The sequence below is a fragment of the Pristiophorus japonicus genome, chromosome 11, assembly GCF_044704955.1.
Source record: "Pristiophorus japonicus isolate sPriJap1 chromosome 11, sPriJap1.hap1, whole genome shotgun sequence".
NCBI lineage: Eukaryota > Metazoa > Chordata > Chondrichthyes > Pristiophoridae > Pristiophorus > Pristiophorus japonicus.
Window position 1 is genome coordinate 104,515,725 of NC_091987.1, and position 25,796 is coordinate 104,541,520.

The 25,796-nt window shown below is 44.7% G+C and overlaps 1 protein-coding gene across 3 annotated transcripts in view; it reads right to left on the reverse strand.

The window, feature by feature from the left end:
- get1 (guided entry of tail-anchored proteins factor 1) overlaps positions 1-25,796 on the reverse strand; it is a 59,786-nt gene that overhangs the window by 17,376 nt on the left and 16,614 nt on the right. For all 3 annotated transcript variants that reach the window (XM_070893846.1, XM_070893844.1, XM_070893845.1), the window contains exons 2-3: positions 15,703-15,868; positions 871-938 (exon numbers count right to left, since the gene is read on the reverse strand). In XM_070893846.1, the coding sequence (XP_070749947.1) occupies positions 871-938; positions 15,703-15,868 (234 nt within the window). The remainder of the gene's footprint in view (positions 1-870; positions 939-15,702; positions 15,869-25,796) is intronic.

Consider the following 25,796-nt stretch of genomic DNA (forward strand, 5'->3'; position numbering starts at 1 on the left):
GTGGGAAGCAAATACCACATTGGCCCGGATTTTGCAGTCAGTGGCGAAGAGATGGCGCTCATCACTGACCCCGAAGAAAGTTGCCCACAAAGATCTAGCGATATCTGTGGCGTGGATTTCACCGCTACTCATGTTAATTTAAATCTGGCGCCAAGTCTAGGGGATCTCTAATGTCTAGCAACAGTGACATCAAGTTAGCTAAGCAGCCAATCACATTAAAGAATCACAGACAGCAAACCAGAAAGTAAAATGCACGGATTATCTTTCACTTTTTAAAATCATTTTACAGAGAGCAAAATAAAGTCTGGGACATACATATGGGATTACAGTCGAAGCCAAATTATCAAACAAACTTTAAATTAAATATTGTGACATTACACAAATATTAAATTAGTTTTACAAGGCCAGAATGGTTGTTCGGCAGTAGTTATGACTCAGTACGCCATCATTACCATGTGGTAATGATGGCAAATGCGGAGTCATTACAACTGCAAATTCCGGGCCATTGACGCAGCAAGGCTTTCTTTTTTTAAATTTGGGATTGAGGCACAATGTTAGAATAGGCAAGATATATATTTAACTCTGCATCTAGGAGAGCTTAACGCTGATACGGAATAACAAAAATGAAAATAAAAAGTTCAATCTCTCAATGACATCCCGCATCCAAAATGAGCAACAATTTCTCTATAACAGATTTGAATTTATGTAGTCCTTTATGCCTTTCAGAAACATCTCAAACCATTACTTTGTAATGCAGCCATTTTCTGTACAGCAACATCCCACTAATAGCAATGAGATGGCTAATAAGTTCTTTCGATGAACATATTACAAAAATTCAAAATACATGTATTTTTAAAAACAGACACTTACCTGAACAATATAAAAGACAATATTCACCACCCATTTGATCTTCGCTAACTGTGCGGTTCTTGTTTTGACTATAAAAAAAGACGACATTTTGCTCAGCACAGTTTGTCAATTGAAAGATTTAATTTTATTTAATACTAGTGAGGTCTTGACTAGTGCAAACCAGAATTCATCATTTTACAAGATCAAAATTGAGCCCTTGTCCATTTAGAAAGATGTTCCTCACTGTAGCATCCAATTTTATTTTCTGAGTTGCCTAATCAGAATCAACTATTCCTCATATTTCGATATCATCTCCAAATTTGACCAATTTCCATCGAGTGAAATGCACTGCTTGAAAAGGTGGTGGAATCAGATTCAATAGCAACTTTCAAAACGGAATTGGATATATAATTTGAAAGACAAAAGTTGCACGGCTGTGGGAAAAGAGTGGGACTAATTAGATAGCTCTTTCAAAGAGCCAGCATAGGCTCGACGGGCCAAATGGCTTCCTTCTGTGCTGTAAGGTTTTATGGTGCTTCTCGGAGTTTCTGAATCATTGTAAATTAAGTAGAACAATAGCACAAGAGAGGGAGAGAATCAAAGAGTATGCAAGTAAGTGCAAGAAAACGTGACAGCGAATGGAAGACAAAATGTGGCCACTTGGGTAAATGTCAGTCAACCACGATGTTGGTTTCTCTCAAGGTTTAAATATGCACATTTCTTACCAGAGGTCACTGGCCAGTGATCAGGAACAGATAATCTGTCTGGGTTTTCCCCCACCCTGGCACAGAACATGAAAGTCAGTTGCAGGACAGTGCCCTTGACATGCCTAATTATATAAAGCATGGTGTGAAATATATGTCGCGTTTTATTAAAATCTTAATACAAATAAATAGCAAATTATTTTCTGTACCTAAAAAACTGAAAAATCGGCTGCACTGAATGCATAATTTCCAGCTAACTGCTCACATAAAATTTTGGTAAAGGTAAACAGGCCACCTCAACAGATGGAGGTAAAATCCCAGGCCAACACAGAGATTTGAACCTAGGCTGAATTAGCCAATCTGAGCAAGGGCAGCAGTATAGGTGCATACAGGGTAAGACAAGGCAAAAAAGGGATGGTTATATCAGACATCAAGAGCACAATACTGCAGAAAGCCTAGAAGAGTATAGAAAGTGAAGGGGTGAAATTAAAAAGGAAATTAGGGAAACAAATAGACAGCATGAAAAAATACTGGCATGTAGAATCAAAGAAAGCTCAAAGATGTTTTATAATCACAAAGAGCAAGAGGATAACTAAGGAAAGAGTAGGGCCTATTAGGGACCAAAATGGTGTGCGGAGGCGGAGAAAACGGGTAAGGTACTTAATGAATACTTTGCGGCTGTCTTCACAAGAGAGGGGGATGATGCCAATGTTGAAGTTAAGGAGGAAGAGTGTGAAATATTGAATGGGATAAGCATAGTAAGAAAGGAAGTATTAAGGGGGTTAGCATCTTTGAAAGTAGATAAAATCTCCAGGACTGGATGAAATATATCCAAGCAGAATCCGGAGTTCGGGAGAGAGTCCGAGAGACAGAATCCGAGAGCTGCCAGAAAATTGTGGATTCATTGCCACAAGAGGGAGCACTGTACAGTTGGAGATTGGTGAGCAGCAGGATGCCTGGGGGTCGGCCAGCAGCGGGAGGATAAACCCTGCCTGATTAAGCATCTTTCTTTCTCTTTTCTCACAGATAAGTCTAATTAGAGGTATGGCAGGGTATGCTCAGTCCTGTGGCGCGCATGTCCTGCGGCATGTGGGACGTCCTGGACATTTGGCGTGGCCAAGACAACCATGTGTGCAGAAGATGTCTCCAGCTTCAACTACTCAAGCTCCACGAGTGGTGGCTGGAGTCAATACGGTGCATCCGTGAGGCGGAGAGCTACGTGGATAGCACATTTCCAGAAATGGTCACCCCGCAGCTTAAAAGCGTGCTGGCAGAGGGGAAGTGGGTGACCAGCAGATGGATGAAGAATTCTAAGCAGGTATTGCAGGAGCCCTCTCTCGCTCGAGTCTATCTCGCTTTCTAACCGATATTCTCTTCCGAGCTCCAGTGAGGGCGATGGCGTCTCTGGGGAGTGCTGCCAGAGCCAAGTCAAAGGCGCCATGGGTGGCTCAGCTGCACCAGGCGGGGGGGGGGGGGGGGGGGGGGGGGGGGAAACGACAAAGAATAAAAGAGCTGTCGTGGTAGGGGATTCAATAGTTAGGGGAACAGAGAGGAGTTTCTGCGGCTGTAGATGTGACTCCAGGATGGTATGGTGCCTCCCTGGTGCCAGGGTCATGGATGTCAAGAGCTGATGCAGGGCATTCTGGGGGGGGTGGGGGTAGGAAAGTGGGTGAACAGCTAGAGGTTGTGGTCCATATCAGGAGCAATGACATGGGTAGAAAGAGGGATGAGGTCCTGCAGGCAGAATTTAGGGAGCTAGGAGAAAAATTAAAGGATAGGACCTCAGAGGTAGTAATCTCTGGATTACTACCGGTGCCACATGCTAATGAATACAAGAATAGAAGGATAGAGAGGATAAACATGGGGCTGGAGAGTTGGTGCACGATGGAGGGCTTTAAATTCCTGAGGCATTGTGACCACTTCTGGGGGAAATGGGATCTGTACAAACCGGACGGGTTGCACCTCGACAGCACTTGGACCAATATCCTCACAGGGAGTTTTGCTAGTGCTGTTGGGGAGAGTTTAAACTGGCTTGGCAGGGGGGGGGGGGGGGGATAGGAACCAGCGAACAAATTCAATAGAGAAGGAAGCAAAGCTGAAATCGAAAGCAAGAACATAGAAAGTGAATCTGTAAGACAGAGGAAACAAGGGTTAGTAAGCAGTAATCAATGAGGTCTTCCGGTGCTAAATGGTATATACTTCAATGCAAGGAGTATAGCGAATAAGGTGGGTGAGCTGAGAGCACAGGTAGACACTTGGGAGTATGACATTATAGCCATTACAGAGACATGGCTGAAAGAGGGGCACGTTTGGCAGCTCAATATTCCTGGTTACAGGATTTTTAGGCAGGACAGAGAGGGGGTGTAAAAAAGGGGGGTGGGGTCACAGTATTGATTAAAGATACCATTACAGCGGTGAGGTGGGATGATATGTTAGAGGGATCATCAAATTAAGCCATATGGGTTGAACTGAAAAATAAAAAACGGGTGATCACACTGCTGGACGTGTATTACAGACCCCCAAACAGTGGGAGGGAGATAGAAGAACAAATATGTCGGCACATTTCTGTGAAGTCCAAAAACTATAGGGTAGTAATAGTAGGGGATTTCAACTATTCTAATATTGATTGGGACAAATATAGTGTGATGGGTATACAGGGTGCAGAATTCTTAAAATGCATTCAAGAGAACTTTTTTAGTTAGTATGTAGCAAGCCCAACACGGGAGGGGGCGGTTCTGGATTTAGTTTTTTTTTGTTGTGGGGTGAGTGTAGCTCTTGACCCCGTGTTTTTTAGTTATCAGTCTGAATGGTGGCAGGGCAGCAGGAGGTGCCGTGGATGTGGACGCCGCCTGCGCATATGTCCTAGCTGGCCCTGCCACCGGCGTAGATGGGGTCGCCATCATGGGGTCCCTTTAAGGGCTACACCCACCCCAAAGTCACAGGCCTCAATGGTCTTAAGTGGCCTCGTTTAAGTATTTAACAGAGGGAGCTCTGAAAGAGGCACTCCTCTCCCCTAGTTGGCAATTGGGGAGGGGCCTTGCTCCCTCTACTCAGTTGTCTTAATTGTTTTTTTTTTGTTTCTTTTTTCAATCAATTGGGAGGAAGGGCTCTGAGAGAGAGAGGGGAGAGACAGAGAAAGAAAGAGAGAGAGAGAGAGAGAGAGAGAGAGAGAGAGAGAGAGAGAGAGAGAGAGAGAGAGAGAGAGAGAGAGAGAGAGAGGGGGGGGGGTGGGAAAGAGGGAAACTGCGAGGGCAGGTCTCCCCTCACAGCAATGGGTGGTGCACTCCCCAGATGGCAAACAAAACAGTCTTTGGGGTGGTCTTCGGGTGGGGGGAGAAGATGTCTTTTTTTTTTTATAAATTCGTAGCCAATCGTTTCCAATTCTTTGTCAAGTCACAAACGCCAGAGGTCACCCTGCACCAGTCAAGGATCACTCTGCGCCAATGCTCTTAGCCAAAAGGCCTAGAGCCACTGCACCGTTCCTGGAAGTACTGCAATACCAGGTTCGTGCCATGGAGGTGGATGGGTCAGGTCCCCCACACACCTCCGTGGAGGTGGATGGGTCAAGCCATCCCACCCACCTCCTGTTTACAAAAATGTAAGCATATACCTTCCTGACCAGGGAGAAACCACCCGGAAGTCATGGTGGCTGGTCAGGTTAGTTATGCAGATCTTAGCCAAAAGGCCGATGTCTTTAGTTGGAATGAAGCTGGGCAGGTGGAAGAGGTATCAGTGGGAGAGTACTTGGGTGCTAGTGACCATAATTCAGTCAGATTCAAGGTAGTTATGGATAAAGACAAGGATAGACCTGGAATAAAAGTCCCAAATTGGGGAAAAGCTAACTTTGTTAAGTTGAGAAGTGATTTGGCCACAGTGGGCTGGAAACAGCTACTTGAAAGTAAATCAGTGTCGGAACATTAGGAGGTATTCAGGAAGGAGATCCGGAGGACTCAGGACGAGCATGTGCCCTTAAAGAAAAAGGGTGGTATTAACAATTAGAGTCCCCTGGATGTCTCAGGACTTACAGGGCAGGATAAAGTAAAAAAAAGGGAAGCTTATGTCATATACCAAAATACTGTAGAATCTCTGGAGGAATATAGAAAGTTCAAAGGTGAAGTTAAAAAGGATATTAGGAATGCTAAGAGAGAGCATGAAACATTGTCAAGTAAATTTAAGGAAAACCCAAAGGGATTCTATAAATATACAGGTCGAGCGTCCGGAATCCGGCAACCTCAGAACCTGGGCTTGTGCATTTCCGGACTTCGGAACGTGTTTCTGATGTCCGAAATCTGGAAATGCACAAGCCCAGGTTCGGGTTTTTCCAGATTTTGGAATCTCAGAAAGGAGGGGGTTGCTCTCGGAGGAGCAGTTCGGGTCGCCGGCCCTGTCCAGGAGGTCGTCAGGCGGGGCCCCGCCGCCGAGAAGGTGTGCGAGTGGGCCCTGCCGCCATGGAGGTGTTGGGGCGGGCGGTGAGGCGGCCCCGAAGTAAGGGCAGCGGTGGCGGGTTAAGGTCAGCGGCAGCAAGGTGAGGCCCGAGGTCAGGCAGTGGCGGGCCCAGAGGTCTACAGGGTCGGTGGGTCCGGATTCCGGACAACCCTGCCACCAATTGGTCCCGAGTCCAGAACATTGGAAATCATGCTTGACAAATCTTCTAGAATTTTTTGAGGATGTAACTAGTAGAGTGGACAAGGGAGAACCAGTGGATGTGGTGTATTTGGACTTTCAAACGGCTTTTGACAAGTTCCCACACGAGAGATTGGTGTACAAAATTAAAGCATGTGGTATTGGGGTAATGTACTGACGTGGATAGAGAACTGGTTGGCAGACAGGAAGCAGAGAGTCGGGATAAACAGGTCCTTTTCAGAATGGCAGGCAGTGACTAGTGGGGTGCCGCAGGGCTCAGTGCTGAAACTACAGCTATTTGCAATATACATTAATGATTTGGATGAAAGAATAGAGTGTAATATCTCCAAGTTTGTAGATGACACTAAGCTGGCTGGCAGTGTGAGCTGTGAAGAGGATGCTAAGAGGATGCAGGGTGATTTGGACAGGTTAGGCGAGTTGGCAAATGCATGGCAGATGCAGTATAATGTGGATAAATGTGACGTTATCCACTTTGGTGGCAAAAACACGAAGGCAGAATATTATCTGAATGGCGGCAGATTAGGAAAAGGGGAGGTGCAACGAGATCTGGGTGTCATGGTACATCAGTCATTGAAAGTTTGCATGCAGGTACAGCAGGCGGTGAAGGCAGCAAATGGTATGTTGGCCTTCATAGCTAGGGGATTTGAGTATAGGAGCAGGGAGGTCTTACTGCAGTTGTACAGAGCCTTGGTGAGGCCTCACCTGGAATAGTGTGTTCAGTTTTGGTCTCCTAATCTAAGGAAGGATGTTCTTGCTATTGCAGGAGTGCAGCGAAGGTTCACCAGACTGATTCCCGGGATGGTAGGACTGACATATGAGGAGACTGGATCGACTGGGCCTGTATTCACTGGAGTTTAGAAGGATGAGAGAGGATCTCATAGAAACATATAAAATTCTGACGGGACTGGACAGGTTAGATGCAGGAAGAATGTTCCCGATGTTGGGGAAGTCCAGAACGAGGGGACACAGTCTAAGGATAAGGGTAAGCCATTTAGGACTGAGATGAGGAGAAACTTCTTCACTCAGAGAGTTGTTCACCTGTGGAATTCTCTACCGCAGGGAGTTGTTGATGCCAGTTCATTGGATATATTCAAGAGGGAGTTAGATTTGGCCCTTACGGCTAAAGGGATCAAGAGGTACGGAGAGAAAACAGGAAAGGAGTACTGAGGTAAATGATCAGCCATGATCTTATTGAATGGTGGTGGAGGCTCGAAGGGCCGAATGGCCTACTCCTGCACCTATTTTCTATTCCAGATCTTGGGCATTCAACCTGTATTAAGAGCAAGAGGATTAAAGAAAGGGTAGGGCCTATTAGAGACCATGAAGGTAATCTGTGAGTGGAGGCAAAACAAGTGGATATGGTTCTTAATGAATACTCTGTGTCTGTTTTCACAAAGGAAAGGGGCAATGTAGATACTGTTATCGAGGAGGGGTGTGAAACTCTGGATGAAATAAACATAGTGAGAGAGGAGGTATTAAGGGGCTTAGCAGCTTTGACAGTGGATAAGTCCCCAGGCCCAGATGAAATGCAACCCAGGCTGTTGAGTGAAGCAAAAGAGGAAATAGCGGAGGCCTTGACCATCATTTTTTAGTCCTCTTTGGATTCAGGCATGGTGCCGGAGGACTGTTAATGTGGTACCCTTGTTTAATAAGCGAGAAAGGGATAGGCAGAGTAATTAGGCCTGTCAGACGAACCTCTGGTGGGAAAAATTATTGGAAAACATCCTGAAGGACGGGATGAACCTATTTACAAAGGCAAGGATTAATCAGGGACAGTCAGCATGGATTTGTTGGGGGAAAATCGTGTTTGACGAACCTGATTGAATTTTTTGAGGAGGTAACCAGGATGGTCGATGAGGGTAGTGTGTACGATGTAGTGTATATGGACTTTAGCAAAGCTTTTGATAAGGTCCCACAAGGTAGACTGGTCACATAGGTTAAAGCCCATGGGATCCAGGGCAGTGAAAAATTGGATCCAAAATTGGCTTAGAGGTAGAAAGCACAGAGTAATGGTTGATGGATGTTTTTGTGACTGGAAGGATGTTTCCAGTGGGGTTCCGCAGGGCTCAAAACTGAGACCCTTGCTTATTGTGGTATACATCAATGATCTATATTTGAATATAGGGGGCATGATTCAGAAGTTTGCAGCTGATACTAAAATTGGCTGTGTGGTTGCTAATGAAGAGGATAGTCATGGATTGCAGGAGGATATCAATCTACTGGTCAGGTGGGCAGAACAGTGGCAAATGGAATTTATTCAGAGAATTGTGAGGTAATGCACTTGGAGTGTTAATAAGGAAAGGGTATACACATTAAACGGTAGGCCACTTAGAAGTGTAAATGAACAAAGGGACCTGAGAGTTCTTGTCCACAGATCCTTAAAAAGTAGGCCAGGTGGATAAGATTGTTAAGAAGGCATACAGAATGCTTGCCTTTATCAGTCGTGATAAAGAATACAAGAGCAGGGAGGTTATGCTTAAATTATATAATACACTGGTTAGGCCACAGCTGGAATACTGCATGCAGTTCTGGTCACCGTATTATAGGAAGCACGTGATTGCACTGGAGAGGGTGCAGAGGAGATTTACTAGGATGCTGCCTGGAATGCAGAATATTAGCTATGTGGACAGATTGGGTTTGTTCTCCTTGGAATAGAGCGGGCTGAGGGGAGACCTCATTGAGGTGTATAAAATTTTGAGGGCCCTGGATATAATGGATAGCAAGGGCCTATTTCCTTTGGTGGAAGGGTCAATTACGAGGGGGCATAGTTTTAAGGTGGTTGGTGGAAGGTTTAAAGAGGATATGAGGGGAAGCTTCTTCCCGCATAGGGTTGTGGGGGTCTGGATCTCAGCGCCTAGAAAGATGGTAGAGGCAGAAACCTTCACCAAATTTAAAAGGTGACTAGATAGGCACTTGAAGTGCCGTAACCTGCATGGTTACGAACCTAGAGCTGGTAAGTGGGATTAGACTGAATACCCTCTTGTTGAAACTAATACAGCCAGATTGATCTCCTGGACTAGTTTTGATCGTCTGGATGGGTCGGAGAGGAATGTTCCCAGATTTTTTTCCCCCCTATTGGCCTGGGATTTGAATCTGTATTTTTGCCTCTCCCAGGAGATCGCATGGCTCCGGTTGGGGTGGAGTGTAAAGTGTTGCAATGCATGGGGTATTGTGGTTGTGTGGGGTGGACTGGTTGGGCTGGGTGCTCTTTACCTGTCCGCTCATTGTTCATTGGTTTATATGTAACCTTTCGGGCTGCTGACTGAGGGCAGTGTGGCTCTCTGTCAGCAGGTGCGGACACGATGGGCTGAAATGGCCTCCTTCTGCAGTGTAGATTTCTATGTTTCTAAAAGCAGCAAGGGAGGAAACAGCGGAGGCTCTGACCATCATTTTACACTCCTCCCTAGCTACAGGAGTTGCGCCAGAGGATTGGAGAACTGCTAACGTTGCACCATTGTTTAAAAAGGGAGGAAAGGATAAACCGAGTAATTATAGGCATTAGTTTAACCTCGGTGGTGGGCAAATTATTGGAATCAATTCTGAGGGACAGTATAAACTTTCATTTAGAAAGATTAATCAAGGACAGTCAGCATGGATTTGTTGAGGGAAGATCATGTTTGACTAACTTGACTGAATATTTTGAGGAGGTAACAAGGAGGGTCAATGAGGGTAGTGCATTTGATGTAGATTACATGGATTTTAGCAAGGCTTTTGACAAGGTCCCACATGGCAGGCTGATCAAAAAAGTAAAAGCAGATCGGATCCAAGGGAGAGTGGCAAATTAGATCCAAAACTGGCTCAATGGCAGGAAGCAAAGGATAATGGTTGATGGGTGTTTTTGCAACTGGAAAGCAGTTTTCAGTGGGGTTGCACAGGGCTCAGAGCTAGACTTAAATGTAGGGGGTATGTTAAAGAAGTTAGCAGATGATACAAAAATTGGCATGTGGTTGACAGTGAGGAGGGAAGTTTTTGACTGCAGGAAGATATCAATGGACTGGTCAATTGGGCAGAATCATGGAAAATGGGATTCAATTTATATTAACGACTTAGAAGAAAGGACCGAATGTAATGTAGCCAAGTTTGCTGATGATACGAAGATACGAAAAAGCAGTGTGTGAGGAGGACACAAAAAAATCTGCAAAAGGACATAGACAGGCTAAGTGAGTGGGCAAAAATTTGGCAGATGGAGTATAATGTTGGAAAGTGTGGTCATGCATTTTGGCAGAAAAAAATCAAAGAGCAAGTTATTATTTAAAATGGAGAAAAATTGCCAAGTGCAGCGGGACCTGGGGGTACTTGTGCATGGGACCAGTACAAACCGGACGGTCTGCACCTGGGCAGGACCGGAACCAATGTCCGAGGGGGAGTGTTTGCTAGTGCTTTTGGGGAGGAGTTAAACTAATATGGCAGGGGGATGGGAACAAATGCAGGGAGACAGAGGGAAACAAAAAGGAGATAAAAGCAAAAGACAGAAAGGAGATAAGGAAAAGTGGAGGGCAGAGAAACCCAAGAAAAAGAACAAAAAGGTCCACTGTACAGCAAAATTCTAAAAGGACAAAGGGTGTTAAAAAAACAAGCCTGAAGGCTTTGTGTCTTAATGCAAGGAGTATCCGAAATAAGGTGAATGAATTAACTGTGCAAATAGATGTTAACAAATATGATGTGATTGGGATTATGGAGACGTGGCTCCAGGATGATCAGGGCTGGGAACTCAACATCTAGGGGTATTCAACATTCAGGAAGGATAGACTAAAAGGAAAAGGAGGTGGGGTAGCATTGCTGGTTAAAGAGGAGATTAATGCAATGGTTAGGAAAGACATAAGCTTGGATGATGTGGAATCTATATGGGTAGAGCTGCAGAACACCAAAGGGCAAAAAACGTTAGTGGGAGTTGTGTATAGACCTCCAAACAGTAGTCGTGATGTTGGGGTGGGCATCAAACAGGAAATTAGGGGTGCATGCAATAAAGGTGCAGCAGTTATAATGGGTGACTTTAATATGCACATAGATTGGGCTAGCCAAACTGGAAGCAATACGGTGGAGGAGGATTTCCTAGAGTGCATAAGAGATGCTTTTCTAGACCAATATGTCGAGGAACCAACTAGGGGGGAGGCCATCTTAGACTGGTTGTTGTGTAATGAGAAAGGATTAATTAGCAATCTCGTTGTGCGAGGCCCCTTGGGGAAGAGTGACCATAATATGGTGGAATTCTGCATTAGGATGGAGAATGAAACAGTTAATTCAGAGACCATGGTCCAGAACTTAAAGAAGGGTAACTTTGAAGGTATGAGGCGTGAATGGGCTAGGATAGATTGGCGAATGATACTTAAGGGGTCGACTGTGGATGGGCAATGGCAAACATTTAGAGACCGCATGGATGAACGACAACAATTGTACATTCCTGTCTGGCGTAAAAAGAAAAAAGGGAAGGTGGCTCAACTGTGGCTATCAAGGGAAATCAGGGATAGTATTAAAGCCAAGGAAGTGGCATACAAATTGGCCAGAAATAGCAGCGAACCCGGGGACTGGGAGAAATTTAGAACTCAGCAGAGGAGGACAAAGGGTTTGATTAGGGCAGGGAAAATGGAGTACGAGAAGAAGCTTGCAGGGAACATTAAGACGGATTGCAAAAGTTTCTATAGATATGTAAAGAGAAAAAGGTTAGTAAAGACAAACGTAGGTCCCCTGCAGTCAGAATCAGGGGAAGTCATAACGGGGAACAAAGAAATGGCAGACCAATTGAACAAGTACTTTGGTTCGGTATTCACGAAGGAGGACACAAACAACCTTCCGGATATAAAAAGTGGTCAGAGGGTCTAGTAAGGAGGAGGAACTGAGGGAAATCCTTATTAGTCGGGAAATTGTGTTGGGGAAATTGATGGGATTGAAGGCAGATAAATCCCCAGGGCCTGATGGACTGCATCCCAGAGTACTTAAGGAGGTGGCCTTGGAAATAGCGGATGCATTGACAGTCATTTTCCAACATTCCATTGACTCTGGATCAGTTCCTATCGAGTGGAGGGGAGCCAATGTAACCCCACTTTTTAAAAAAGGAGGGAGAGAGAAAACAGGGAATTATAGACCGGTCAGCCTGACCTCAATAGTGGGTAAAACGATGGAATCAATTATTAAGGATGTCATAGCAGCGCATTTGGAAAGAGGTGACATGATAGGTCCAAGTCAGCATGGATTTGTGAAAGGGAAATCATGCTTGACAAATCTTCTGGAATTTTTTGAGGATGTTTCCAGTAGAGTGGACAAGGGAGAACCAGTTGATGTGGTATATTTGGACTTTCAGAAGGCTTTCGACAAGGTCCCACACAAGAGATTAATGTGCAAAGTTAAAGCACATGAGATTGGGGGTAGTGTGCTGACGTGGATTGAGAACTTGTTGTCAGACAGGAAGCAAAGAGTAGGAGTAAACGGGTACTTTTCAGATTGGCAGGCAGTGACTAGTGGGGTACCACAAGGTTCTGTGCTGGGGCCCCAGCTGTTTACACTGTACATTAATGATTTAGACGAGGGGATTAAATGTAGTATCTCCAAATTTGCGGATGACACTAAGTTGGGTGGCAGTGTGAGCTTCGAGGAGGATGCTATGAGGCTGCAGAGTGACTTGGATAGGTTAGGTGAGTGGGCAAATGCATGGCAGATGAAGTATAATGTGGATAAATGTGAGGTTATCCACTTTGGTGGTAAAAACAGAGACACAGACTATTATCTGAATCGTGACAGGTTAGGAAAAGGGGAGGTGCAACGAGAGCTGGGTGTCATGGTACATCAGTCATTGAAGGTTGGCATGCAGGTACAGCAGGCGGTTAAGAAAGCAAATGGCATGTTGGCCTTCATAGCGAGGGGATTTGAGTACAGGGGCAGGGAGGTGTTGCTACAGTTGTACAGGGCCTTGGTGAGGCCACACCTGGAGTATTGTGTACAGTTTTGGTTTCCTAACTTGAGGAAGGACATTTTTGCTATTGAGGGAGTGCAGCGAAGGTTCACCAGACTGATTCCTGGGATGGTGGGACTGACCTATCAAGAAAGACTGGATCAACTGGGCTTGTATTCACTGGAGTTCAGAAAAATGAGAGGGGACCTCATAGAAACGTTTAAAATTCTGACGGGTTTAGACAGGTCAGATGCAGGAAGAATGTTCCCAATGTTGGGGAAGTCCAGAACCAGGGGTCACAGTCTAAGGATAAGGGGCAAGCCATTTAGGACCGAGATGAGGAGAAACTTCTTCACCCAGAGAGTGGTGAACCTGTGGAATTCTCTACCACAGAAAGTTGTTGAGGTCAATTCACTAAATATATTCAAAAGGGAGTTAGATGATGTCCTTACGACTAGGGGAATCAAGGGGTATGGCGAGAAAGCAGGAAGGGGGTACTGAAGTTGCATGTTCAGCCATGAACTCATTGAATGGCGGTGCAGGCTAGAAGGGCCGAATGGCCTACTTCTGCACCTATTTTCTATGTTTCTATGAATCACAAAAGGATAGTATGCAGGTACAGCAAGTGATCAGGAAGGCCAATGGAATCTTGGCCTTTATTGCAAAGGGGATGGAGTATAAAAGCAGGGAAGTCTTGCTCCAGTTATACAGGGTATTGGTGAGGCCACACCTGGAATACTGCATGCAGTTTTGGTTTCCATATTTACGAAAGGATATACTTGCTTTGGAGGCAGTTCAGAGAAAGTTCACTAGGTTGATTCCGGAGATGAGGGGGTTGACTTATGAGGAAAGATTGAGTAGGTTGGGCCTCTACTCATTGGAATTCAGAAGAATGAAGGGTGATCTTATCGAAACGTGTAACATTATACAGGGGCTTGACAAGGTAGATGCAGAGAGGATGTTTCCACTGATAGGACAGACTAGAACTAGGGGGCTTCATCTTAGAATCAGGGGCTGCCCATTAAAAACGGAGATGAGGCGAAATGTCTTCTCTCAGAGGGCTGTAAATCTGTGGAAGTCAAAGTTAGACAGGTTCATAACCAATAATGGATTGAGGGGTTATGGGGAGCGGGCAGTGAAGTGGAGCTGAGTCCATGATCAGATCACCCATGATCTTATTGAATGGCAGAGTAGGCTTGAGGGGCCGTATGGCCTACTCCTGCTCCTATTTCTTATGTAATCTGGAGGAGAAGTGAGGGTAATGCATTTGGGGAGGTGCAACAAGGCAAGGGAATACACAATAAATGGGAAGATACAGAGGTGTAGAGGAACAGAGGGACCTTGGAGTATTTGTCCACAGATCCTTAAAGGTAGGACAGGTCAATAAGGTAGCTAAAAAGGCAGTTAAAAAGGCATACGGAACCTTGTGCTAGAACTGTATACAACACTAGTTAGGCCACAGCTTGAATACTGCATGCAGTTCTGGTCACCACATTACAGGAAGGATGTGATTGCACTAGAGAGGGTGCAGAGGAGATTTATGAGGATGGTGCCAGGACTGGAAAACTTTAGCCAAGACGAAAGATGGGATAGGCTGGGCTTGTTTTCTTTGGAACAGAGGAGGCTGAAGAGATATAGAATTGAATTGTTTAAAATTGAGGGGCTTAGAGTGGAAAGGAAGGGCCTATTTCCCATAGCAGAGGGGTAAATAACCAGGGGGCATAGATTTAAAGTAGTTGATAGAAGGATTAGTGGGGAGATGAGGAAACAATTCTTCACCCAGAGGGTGGTGGGAGTCTGGAACTCACTGCCTGAAAGGGTGGTAGAGGCACAAACCCTCAACCCATTTAAAAAGTATTCGGATGTGCACTTAAAGAGCCGTGACCTACAGGGTAGGTCCTGGTGGTGGAAGGTGGATGGCTCTTTTTTTGATCGGCATGGACATGATGGGCCGAATGACCACCTCCTGTGTTGTAATTCTTCTATAATTCTATAGGTCGTACAATTAGCTGAAGCATCCTTGGATCGGGGGCGAGGGTGGAGCGGTGTTAGAAATTCTCTTGATCATTACATGCAGTGACCCCTGAAAGTTGGCATGTGTGAAGGACTAGGCTTGCCCATGATGTCTTCCACAGTCTGTTGGCTCACACATGAATAATGAGTACTGGAACAAAGCACCAGAGAGCCCCTATAGAACTATACCGCTGAGGGAGTCAGTGTTTTCAGAGAAAGGGAGGAAGATAAGTAAAATGCAGAGAGAAAAAAAAAGATTTTTTGGGCGGGGGGGTGGGGAAGCCCACGTTACATTCAGGTGTGACCCATTCCAGAAGACAGAATAATACTGAATTGCTAAAAGCTCTCCAGGCTCAGGAGGTGATGGAGGGAGACCAGGTGCATCCTGGAGAAGCAAGAACTTCAGACCAATCTCATTTAGGAGTCAAATCTTCCACCTCCCCTTCCATGTCCAAGTGATAGCACTTGGTGGTTGGAGGAGAGAGGGAAGAGACACAATGGGGGCAACACACCTTTAGTTCTCCATAACTCTCAAAAAAGCAATGGAGAGATGTGTTTTTGACTGCTGCAATCTTTGTAAAAATGGAGATACGGGTTTCTCAGTACCGTGGGTTTTCAGTTTATCGGTCATTTTGTTGATCTTGCGCTCCAGGCGTGCGTATCTAGCAAACTCATCCATCATGCTGATCGTTGCCAACTCCTGCTTCATGTTTCCAATTTCGAATCTCATTTGGAGCTCAGTCTCCCCATCTTTCTGCAGAAGTTTGGCTATCTGAAAAAGGCAAGTATTCATTAGAAAGAGGTAGCATCATTTCTGAGCATGTTTAATAACGTACTATTTATTTATCTATCTATGCATTTGATTAAACATCCTTTGCACCTGTTGAGCGCATGATTCCCATCAACATGCAAAATAATAATAATACTGTAAAAATCCAGGAAGAGTTGTTGCTCTGTTGTCCTGTTCCTCCAATGTTGGAGCAGGCATGAACCGGTCTGCTGACCATTTCTTGGTAAGCAAATCACTAATAGCTCAAAACAAAAAGTGTTATGGAGGCGATTTGTAGTTTGAATAGCCCTCCCCTAATGAGGGCAGCAAGAAACAAATATATAAAGCTACATTGATGCGTTTTAAGTGGCATTACATATTATTAATCGTCATCGAGATGGACTATGTGTTTTGTAAATGGTATGCCAGGACCAAACACCACAGATAGTGTTATTTATTTTTGGGGTACAAGTTGAACTATATCAAGGAGATCGTAGCTCCCCTGGACTTACCAATCTGTACTCAAGTATTTGAAATCCTCATTTCTAGCCCATTTAAAGAAACTGATGTTCAACACATTGATACCTCCCCTCACCCAAATCACACAATAGGAAGAGACAGAATCAGACTTGGCTGCAATAATACTCCATCCTTAGGTCAACTGACCTGCCAATAATCATTATTTAGGCTCACGTAGAGAATGACCACTTTGGCAGAATTAAAATATTTGTAAGCATCTTCAGCCAAAAGTGCTGAATGGATGATCCTACTTGGCCTGAGGTCCCTACCATCTATTGGTCTTCAGCAGAATTCAGTGCAGTTAACATGGCACTAAGTGGCAGACCCTGACAATATCCTGGTGGTAGTGTTGAAGACTTGTGCAAGGGAACTAATCCCTCTCCAAGCCACGCTGATGCAGTACACTATGACACTGTCATTTACCAGACAATGTGGAAAATTGTCCAGATAGTTCAACCCACACATAAAACAGACACATTGACCCCAGTCAGTCATTGCCCTATCAGCCTCCTCCCAATCATTGAAGTAGTGATAGGAGTCTTGGATAGTGTCATCAAGCAATACCACTGCAGGGAGCAGTGCGGGCTGGTGCAGGAGGGCGATGGCTGATTGCAGCACGGGCAGGTGCAGCAGGAGCGGCGAGATCGGGACGAAGGAGCGGCAAGAGTTCGTGGAGGGATGTGATCCAGGAGAGGCAAAAGTTCGGGGCCCAGAAGAGACGAGGGCCGAGGGGCAGCATGGCCCAGCCCACACTGCGATGTGTGTGTGCACGAGATCCTGTTGATACGGATTCTTTTTCCCTCAATCTGTTTCAGCGAATACACTGACACGCGAACACCTCTTGCCTTTTCTGTAAAAGACCTTTATTGAAGATTCTCCAGCCGGGACTTGTCAAGACAAAGGGACACTCTCAATCAGAGCCTGTTTACCTTCCCCTGGACAAGCCCCTTTTCAGCGCGAAAAGCACAGTAGATATACATTTTCAAAACAGAACACATTTGATTAGCACTTGGTCTATCCAATCCATTTCTGCCTGCCTCCTCTCTCTCCCCCCCCACCCCCGCACCCCCACCCAGAGTACGTCCAATGGCAGGCAAGAAAGTCTCCCAATTAGGGCTGGTGTCAGGTAGGTTAGTTATAGCTTTGCTACACTGTCTTCCCTTATCAGTAAAGAACCCAATTAGTTTCTCTTCCTCCTTATCAGCAGAAGCTATTACTTTTCCCTTCCTATCTAGGATTGCTTTCTTTCTTTGTGCTTGGGCTTTCTCATGACCCATGTCTAACCTCAACTTCAACTCTTGGTAACCCCTTTTTTTTCTGTTGATTCTGCAGTTGTCTGCATCTTGACCATTTCTTTAGCTATTTTCCCATGATTCCCTATATCCATCCTTTTGCCACCTTCTCTAGCCATCTACCACTTTCGCAACCCTTTTATACATTCTCAATCCGTGTAGCAGAGCTGGTCTCCAGTCCTCTTGGTTAATCCTTGCCACTGAACCAAGACCTAGCTCTATCAAGCCTGTGTGGTGGCTGGTGTGCAACGGCCACCACACATTAAAAAAATCCACGCACAGGCATCTTCCACCCTTCAGGATGTAATTCGGGATCCGGAATATCATTGAAACACCTGTGAACTCTTCGGCGTGGATGCAAGTCATCCTCGTTTCGAGGGACTGCCTACGATGATGACTCATCAAGATTCTGCTAGAACAACTCAACACAGCAATGATCCATACATAGATGCAAGAGTCGAGTGCCAGAGGAAAGGCGATTAGCTGCCCTCAACATCAAGGAAGCATTCCCCAAGGCGGCTTTACAAAACTGAACTGGGTTAATAGAAAAATCTTCTAATGGCCAGAGTGAAACCTGACACAAAGACACCAGAGACCAGACATTATTGCAGGAGTTCCTCAAGGAAGCTTCCTCAGCTCAATCATCATCAGCTGTTTAATTAATAAATTTCCCTCTATCATAAAAGGTCAAGAGTGGAGCTGTTTGCTGACAACACTAGTGTTCAGCTCCATTCACAATACCTCAGATAATGAAGCTGCCCAAGCCAGTATACAACAGGACCCAGATATCCAGACTTAGTATAAGAAATGGCAGGTAACATTTATACCGCACAAGTGGTGGGAAATGGCCAGCTGGAACAAGAGAAAGCCCAGCCATCCACTTTGACCTTCAATTGTCACCGTCACTGAGGCACCCACCATCAACATCCTGAGGTTCAATCAAAAGCTGAACTGGACCAACCACATCAACAATGCAGCTACAAGAGCAGGACAGAGACCCCTTAAAGCCTCTCTGTCATCTAGAAGGCTCAAGTCATGACTGAGATGGAATACTTGCCTGAGCAAATGCAACCACAAAGTTTCAAAAGTGCAATATCATCTAGGACCAAGCAGCTTGCTCAAATGATACCCCTCCCACTGGACACAGTATCCACCCTCTCCATCACTGGCGCACTGTGGCTGCAGTATGTATAATCTACAGGATGCACCGTTGCAACTCACCAAGGTTACTTTGACAGCATCTCCCTCTCCTGTAACCTTGACCACCAAGAGCAACAATGTTGGGAAATCATCACCTTCAAGTCGTGCACCATAACTTGGATATACATTGCCATTCTCCCATCGTCACTCGGTCAGAATCCTGGAATTCCCTACCCAACCCCACTATAGGAGCACCATCCCCATTATGACAGCAGTTCAAGGAGAAAGTCCACCACCATCAGGGTAACTAGGAATGGGCAATAAATGCTACCTAGTTCTCATTCCAAGAACAATACAGTACTTGGGCGAGCTGCCAATGCCCTTTGAACCATACCCAAACATTAACCACCAGCTTCAGGCCAAAATTGCAGTGGGAGGGAGGGAGGGGAGGGGAGAAAGAGAATCCTCACTTTAATTGAACTTAATGAAGTTAAATAGCCAGATCCATAGACAATAGGATGTTGGCTCACATTTGTGGCTCCTCTCAAACTCGAGCAGCTTGTTGGGGAAGCAAATATCTCGGGGTAAGCAAATCCACAGTATTCTCTTATACCTCCCAGTGTCTGGCTCAAGAGCAGCACACAAGTCAACAATAAGATGGCAAGTAACATTAACCGGGTCCTTCTTGAGCAACTCCTAGTGGACAGTTTAAGAGCAGCACAGAGAAGCTGGGGAGCAGGATGGCTGCCACTTGGCAAAGAAATTAATTGAGAAACCCCAAGAGGGCAGAAAATAAAAACAATTTGAGCCCTCATTTTAATTAATTCTAACCTTCATTTTTAATTAAAGTCACAAAAATATCATGACTAAGTAAAGGATTAAAAATTGAAATCTGTTATGACATTGGTATTAAAGCTTCGAGCTGACTTTACAAAAGATATCCATCCATCTTTGTCTACAAGGTCATTATATAGTTTTCCCCGAGAACTTGGGTCAGTTGAAAAACAAATCTTAGGATTTGGTTCCAACAACAAATGGGAAAAGACCTTGTTGTCTAGAGCTGGATTTGAAAGCTAAAATCATCCCCAATCCAATTTGCTCATGCAAGATTAATTGTACATGTGGACCAGATTTACACCATCCTGCATCAGGAAAAGATGCAGACTCACTCGCTCTGGAAAGGTCAAGAGAAAAAGGACAAACTTTCAGGAACCCAAGATGTTATCACCCGACATTCGTGGTGATGTTTTCTCCACAACTAAAAGTACACCTGCTAGATATGCAGTCCTTCAACCACTGCGCTCTGTTTCAGTCTATAAAGCGACCAATTTAATTTCAGTTGAATCAATGCTAATTGTTGAAATGAATGGATTCATGGCAGTACTGACTCAGGAAACGATTAATCTACTTAGTTCTCAGGAGTTAACCGTTTATAGAAAATTGTCTACTCTGGCACAATTTGGCAAAAACCCCACATAAGGCAAAGGAAGTGCAGGAGCAGATCGCACTAGTAAAGTGGTGGCAGTAGTGGGGTGAAAAGGAAGAGGCTTTTCTAATATTTCAGTCAGTCATTATCCAAGGACTTCAAGACGCTCCTTAAAATCTACCTCTTTGACCAACATTTTAGTCACCTGCGCTAATTTCTACTTATGTGCCTCGGTGTCAAATTTTATCATCTTATAATACTCCTGTGAAGCGCCTCAGGACGGTTCACTATGTTAAAGGCGCTATATAAATGCAAGTTGTAGTAACCTGAACAACATGCATTTATATAGCATCTTTAAAATATAGTAAAACATCCCAAGGCGCTTCACAGAAGCATCATCAAAATTTGACACTGAGCCACATAAGGAGATTAGGTCAGGTGATCAAAAGCTTTGTCAAAGAGGCAGGATTTTAGGAGCGTCTGAAAAGGAGGTAGAGAGGCGGAGAGACTTAGGCTGGAATCTTACCAGCCCTGCGAGTGCGGGTTTGGAGGCGGGCCCGCTGTCAAAATGGCCCCGATTTGAACCGCTCTGAACCCGCCTCCGTGTGAGTTTCTCAGCTGTCAGCTGTGCGCTTGGGTAGCATTAAAAGGTACGTAAATGATAGTTAAGAGGCTTAAAAGCAGGCACATAATTTTACCAACCTTTTGACGGCTTTGCCGTCCCTCGGGTTTCACGCCAGGTAAGTAAGTGTGTTGGGTTCTCAGTGACTATTGCTTTCGCTAGTTGATAGCTGCAGAAGTGGTATAAAAGCTACCATTTCACAGCTGTTCACTTTCCAATGTCAGAAGCTAAAGCCTTCATGTTTAAGAGATTGAGCTGTCTGCACTTTGGAAGTGTTTGTAGTGAACGCTCCATTCACCGTCACCTCCTTGGAGTAACCTCGCTCACCATTGACAGGGCGCTTCTGTCATCTTAACCTCACCTGCCATCTAATCCAGCAGCATCGGTGCCCTTGAAAAAAATCTCACCTTGGTCCTTAGAATCCCACCACGATCAGCCCCAACACCATAATGAAACACACCACCAAATTCTCCGCAAACACCTGATGCTGCACAGGACACAGGATTTTTTTTTTCAAAATGGTGATGGAGAAACTAATGAGATTAAAGGTAGACAAATCCCCATGACCCGATGATTTCCAACCCAGGGTATTAAAAGTAGCAAGTGAGGAAATTGTTGATGCGTTCGTCATGATCTTCTAAAAGTCTCTCGATTCAAGAATTGACCCCATGAATTGGAAAATTCTCAATTTCACTCCACTATTTAGGATGGGCAAGAGAGAGAAACTAGAAAATTTACAGGCCTATTAGTCTAACGTCAGTTGCAGAGAAGGTACTAGAATCTATTACTAGGGATAGAGAGTGGCTGAGCATTTGGACAAATATGAACCGATCAGAGAACCAGCATGGAGTTGGTCAATTTAGGTCATGTCTAGTTGAATTTTTTGAGGTGGTAACAAACATGGTTGATAAGGGAGCATCTATGGATTTATTCATATGGACTTCCAGAAGGCATTCAACAAGGTTCCACACAAGGGACTTCGCAAAAAATTAGAGCACATTGAATTGGAGGCAGCCTATTGGCTTGGACAGGGAATTTAGTAGAAGACAGAGAGTCGGGATAATAGGTATGTACTCAAATTGGCAGGATGTGACTCGTGGTGTCTCCAGGGATCTGTACTGGAGCCACAGTTTTTCACTATATTTATAAATGACTTGGATGAAGGAGTAGAGAGCTGTTTATCTAAGTTTGCTGATGACACGAAGTTAAGTAGTACAGTAAATAGGGTAGATGATAGTAGAAAGTTGCAAAGGGACACAGATAGATTGTGAGTGGGCAAAACTGTGGCAGATGGAGTTCAATGTGGGAAAGTGTGAGGTCATCCACTTTGGCCCCAAGATAGATCAGAGTACCGTATCATCTAAATAGTGAGAAGGTAGGAAAGAGATTTAGAGGCCAAGTACAGAAATCACAAAGTTATGTAGTGAACATGTACAAAAAATAATTAATAAGGTCTTTATCGCAAGAGAGCTGGAATACAAATAGGTGGAAGTTATGTTCCAGCAATACAGAGCTCTGGTGAGATCCCAGCTGGAGTACTGCATTCTGTTCTGGGCATTGCACCTCAGAAAAGGATATATTGGTCTTGGAGGCGGTGCAGTGCAGATTCACCAGAATTATGCCAGGGCTAAAAGGGTTAAATTACGAGGACAGGTTGCATAGACTAGGCTTGTATTCCCTTGAATATTGGAGATTAAAGGGTGATCTAATTGAAGAGTTTAAGATGATTAAAGGATTTGTTAGGGTATAGAGAAAATATTTCCTGTGGTGGGAGTGCAGAATAAGGGGGTATAACCTACAAATTAAAACTAGGCCATTTAAAGGTGATTTCAGTAATCACTTCTTCACACAAAAGGTAGTGAAAAATCTGGAACGCACTTCCCCAAAAAGCTAGGTCAATTGAAAATTTCAAAACTGAGATTGACAGACTTTTGTTAGGCAAAGGAATTAGGGATTATGGAACCAAGCTACAAATCAGCCTTGATCTAACTGAATAGCAAAACAGGCTCAAGAGGCTGAATGGGCCTCCTGTTCCTATGTTCCTCCCTATGGACAGTGTATGCAACAATAACCTCCTGTGGTAAAGCATTCTTCCGACAAAATTCCGAACGTTTGTTATTATATATAGCCTTTGTTACCTCTAAACTCGACTATTCTGAGACTCTCTCAGCCAGCCTCCTACCTTGCACCCTCCGTAAACTTGAACTCATCTAAAAATCTGCTGCCCTATCCTAACTCGCATCAGCGAGGAAGATCGAGAAGAGGGTTGGCGCGATGACGCAGCCCTGCTTAACCCCAGTCCGGACGTGGATTGGATCTGTTGTGGATCCGTTGGTCAGGTCATGGCTTGCATGTTGTCATGGAGCAGGCAGAGGATGGCGACAAACTTTTGGGAGCAGCCAAAATAGAGTAGGATGCTCTATAATCTCTCGCGGTTAACAGTGTCAAAGGCCTTTGTGAGGTCAAAGGAGGCCATGTGCAAGGGTTGGTGCTGTTTCCTGCATTTCTCTTGTCGTCGTCACATGAAGATCATTTTCGGCGTACCCCGTAGCGGACAGAATCCGCACTGTGACTCCTGGAGGAGCTCTTCAGCCACAGGGAGAAGACGGTTGAGGAGGATTCTAGCGATGACTTTCTCAGTGGCCGACAACAGGTAGATTCCTCTGTAGTTGCCGCAGTCAGGCTTGTCCCCCTTTTTAAAGATGGTCACGCTTACGTGCAAATCTCCTGGGAGGATAGACACACCTTCGTCAGTGTTCTCGATCAGGCCAACATCCCCAGCATCGAAGCACTGACTACACTCGATCACCTCCACTAGGCGGGCCACATTGTCCGCATGCTCAACACAAGGCTCCCAAAGCAAGCGCTCTACTCGGAACTCCTACACGGCAAGTGAGCCCCAGGTGGGTAGAGGAAACATTTCAAGGACAGCCTCAAAGCCTCCTTCATGAAGTGCAACACCCCCACCGACACCTGGGAATCCCTGGCCAAAGACTGCCCTAAGTGGAGGAAGAGCATCCGGGAGGGCACTGAGCACCGCAAGTCTCATCGCCGAGAGTATGCAGAAAACACGCACAGGCAGCGGAAGGAGCGTGCAGCAAACCAGACTCCCCACCCACCCTTTCCTTCAACGACTGTCTGTCCCACCTGTGACAGAGACTGTAATTCTTGTATTGGACTGTACAGTCACCCGAGAACTCAATTTTAGAGTGGAAGCAAGTCTTCCTCGATTTCGAGGGACTGCCTATGAATGATGAACTCGCATCAAGTCACGTTCACCGACCATGACAGTGCTCGTTGATCTACATTTGCTCCCGGACCTGCAATGCTGCAATTTTAAAATTCTCATGCGGCCTCGCCACTCCTTAGCTCTGGAACCCCCTCCAGCCCAACAATCCACCGAGATCTTTGCGTTCGTCCTCTTGCTCTGGAATTCCCACCCGAAGCCTCTCGGTCACTCTCTCTTCTCCTCCTTTAAAAGAGGTTCCTTATAAATAATTAATAAGGCTTAATAATGTTGGCCTTTATCTCAAGAGGCTGGAATACAATGGGGTGAAAGATAAGCTACAGCAGTGCAGAGCTCCTTTGACCAAGTTTCTGCTCACCTGTTCTAAATCTCATGCGGCTTGGGATTTAATAACACTCCTGTGAAGAGCTTTGGGTTGTTTTACTATGTTAAAGGCACTATAAAAATACAACTTGTTGACCAAAAATGGCCATGAGTGTGGGACAATCTGATAGATTAATAGAAGCATGGAGATTGTAGCAGCAGTCGGAATCTTGTTTCTATTGGAAAGATGAGATTTTATTAAAGACAAGGATTACTGTTGGTACAAAGTATATATACTCTCTCCTTTAAGACACTGCTTAAAACCTACCTCTTTGACAAACTCACCTAGCCTGATATCTTCTTATGTGGCTCAGTGTCAGATTTTGTTTGATAATGCTCCAGTGAAGTGCCCCGAGATGCTTTATTACATTAAAACCACTATATAAATTCAAATCGTTTTTGTAGTATTGATAATGCCAACTCCCAGGTCATTGGTTCACCAACCAGTGGAAACAATCCTTCTCTATTTACCTTCTTTAGAAAACGTTTCATAATTTTAATGGTCATTAGATTCCTCCCTTAACTTTCACTGTTTCAGTGACAAAGTACCACTTTTTCAAGCTTATATTCTATAACATCACATTTATGGTATAATTCTACTGAATCTTCACTTTACCCTTTCCATGGTTCGAATATTCATCCTATAATGTGGTGCTTAGAACTACATGCAACTATAAAATAGATAAATACATGAGGGAGAAAGGAATTGAAGGATCTGCTGATGGGGCTTTGATGAGGTAGGGTGAAAGGAGGCTCATGTGAAGCATAAACACTGGCATAGAGCAGTTGGGCTGAATGGCCTGTTTCTGTGCTATAAATTCTACCTAGCCTAATCAATCTCTCATACAAATTTAAGATTACTGCTTCACTTTTATATTCAATGCCCCAAAAACTCCATTCCATTTGCAGTTTGTGTAGTTTTTCTACCTACACTCACCTTTAAAGACCTGTCGAATCGGAACTCTTAGATATTTACAAGAATATTATTGCTCGAGATATACTTCCTTTAGCTGATCTTTTTCCCTGAAAATGCATCTCCCATTTCTCCACATTGAACTGCATCTGCCAGCAATCTCCACTAACCTCTACATGTTCTTCTGCATATTTCCTGCATTCTCCCTTTTAGTTTGCTGTGCCATTTAATTTGGTGCAATCAGCAAAGTTTGATACAATTCCTCTTGTACCAATGTTCAAATCCATGTTTATAAATGCAGAGCTCCCCAGTGTACATCATTACCCAATGCTGCCAATTTAAATATGAAATCTACTCGCTTCCTTTCTATATCCCCCAGCTATCTCTCTATGCAGCTACAATTCCTTTC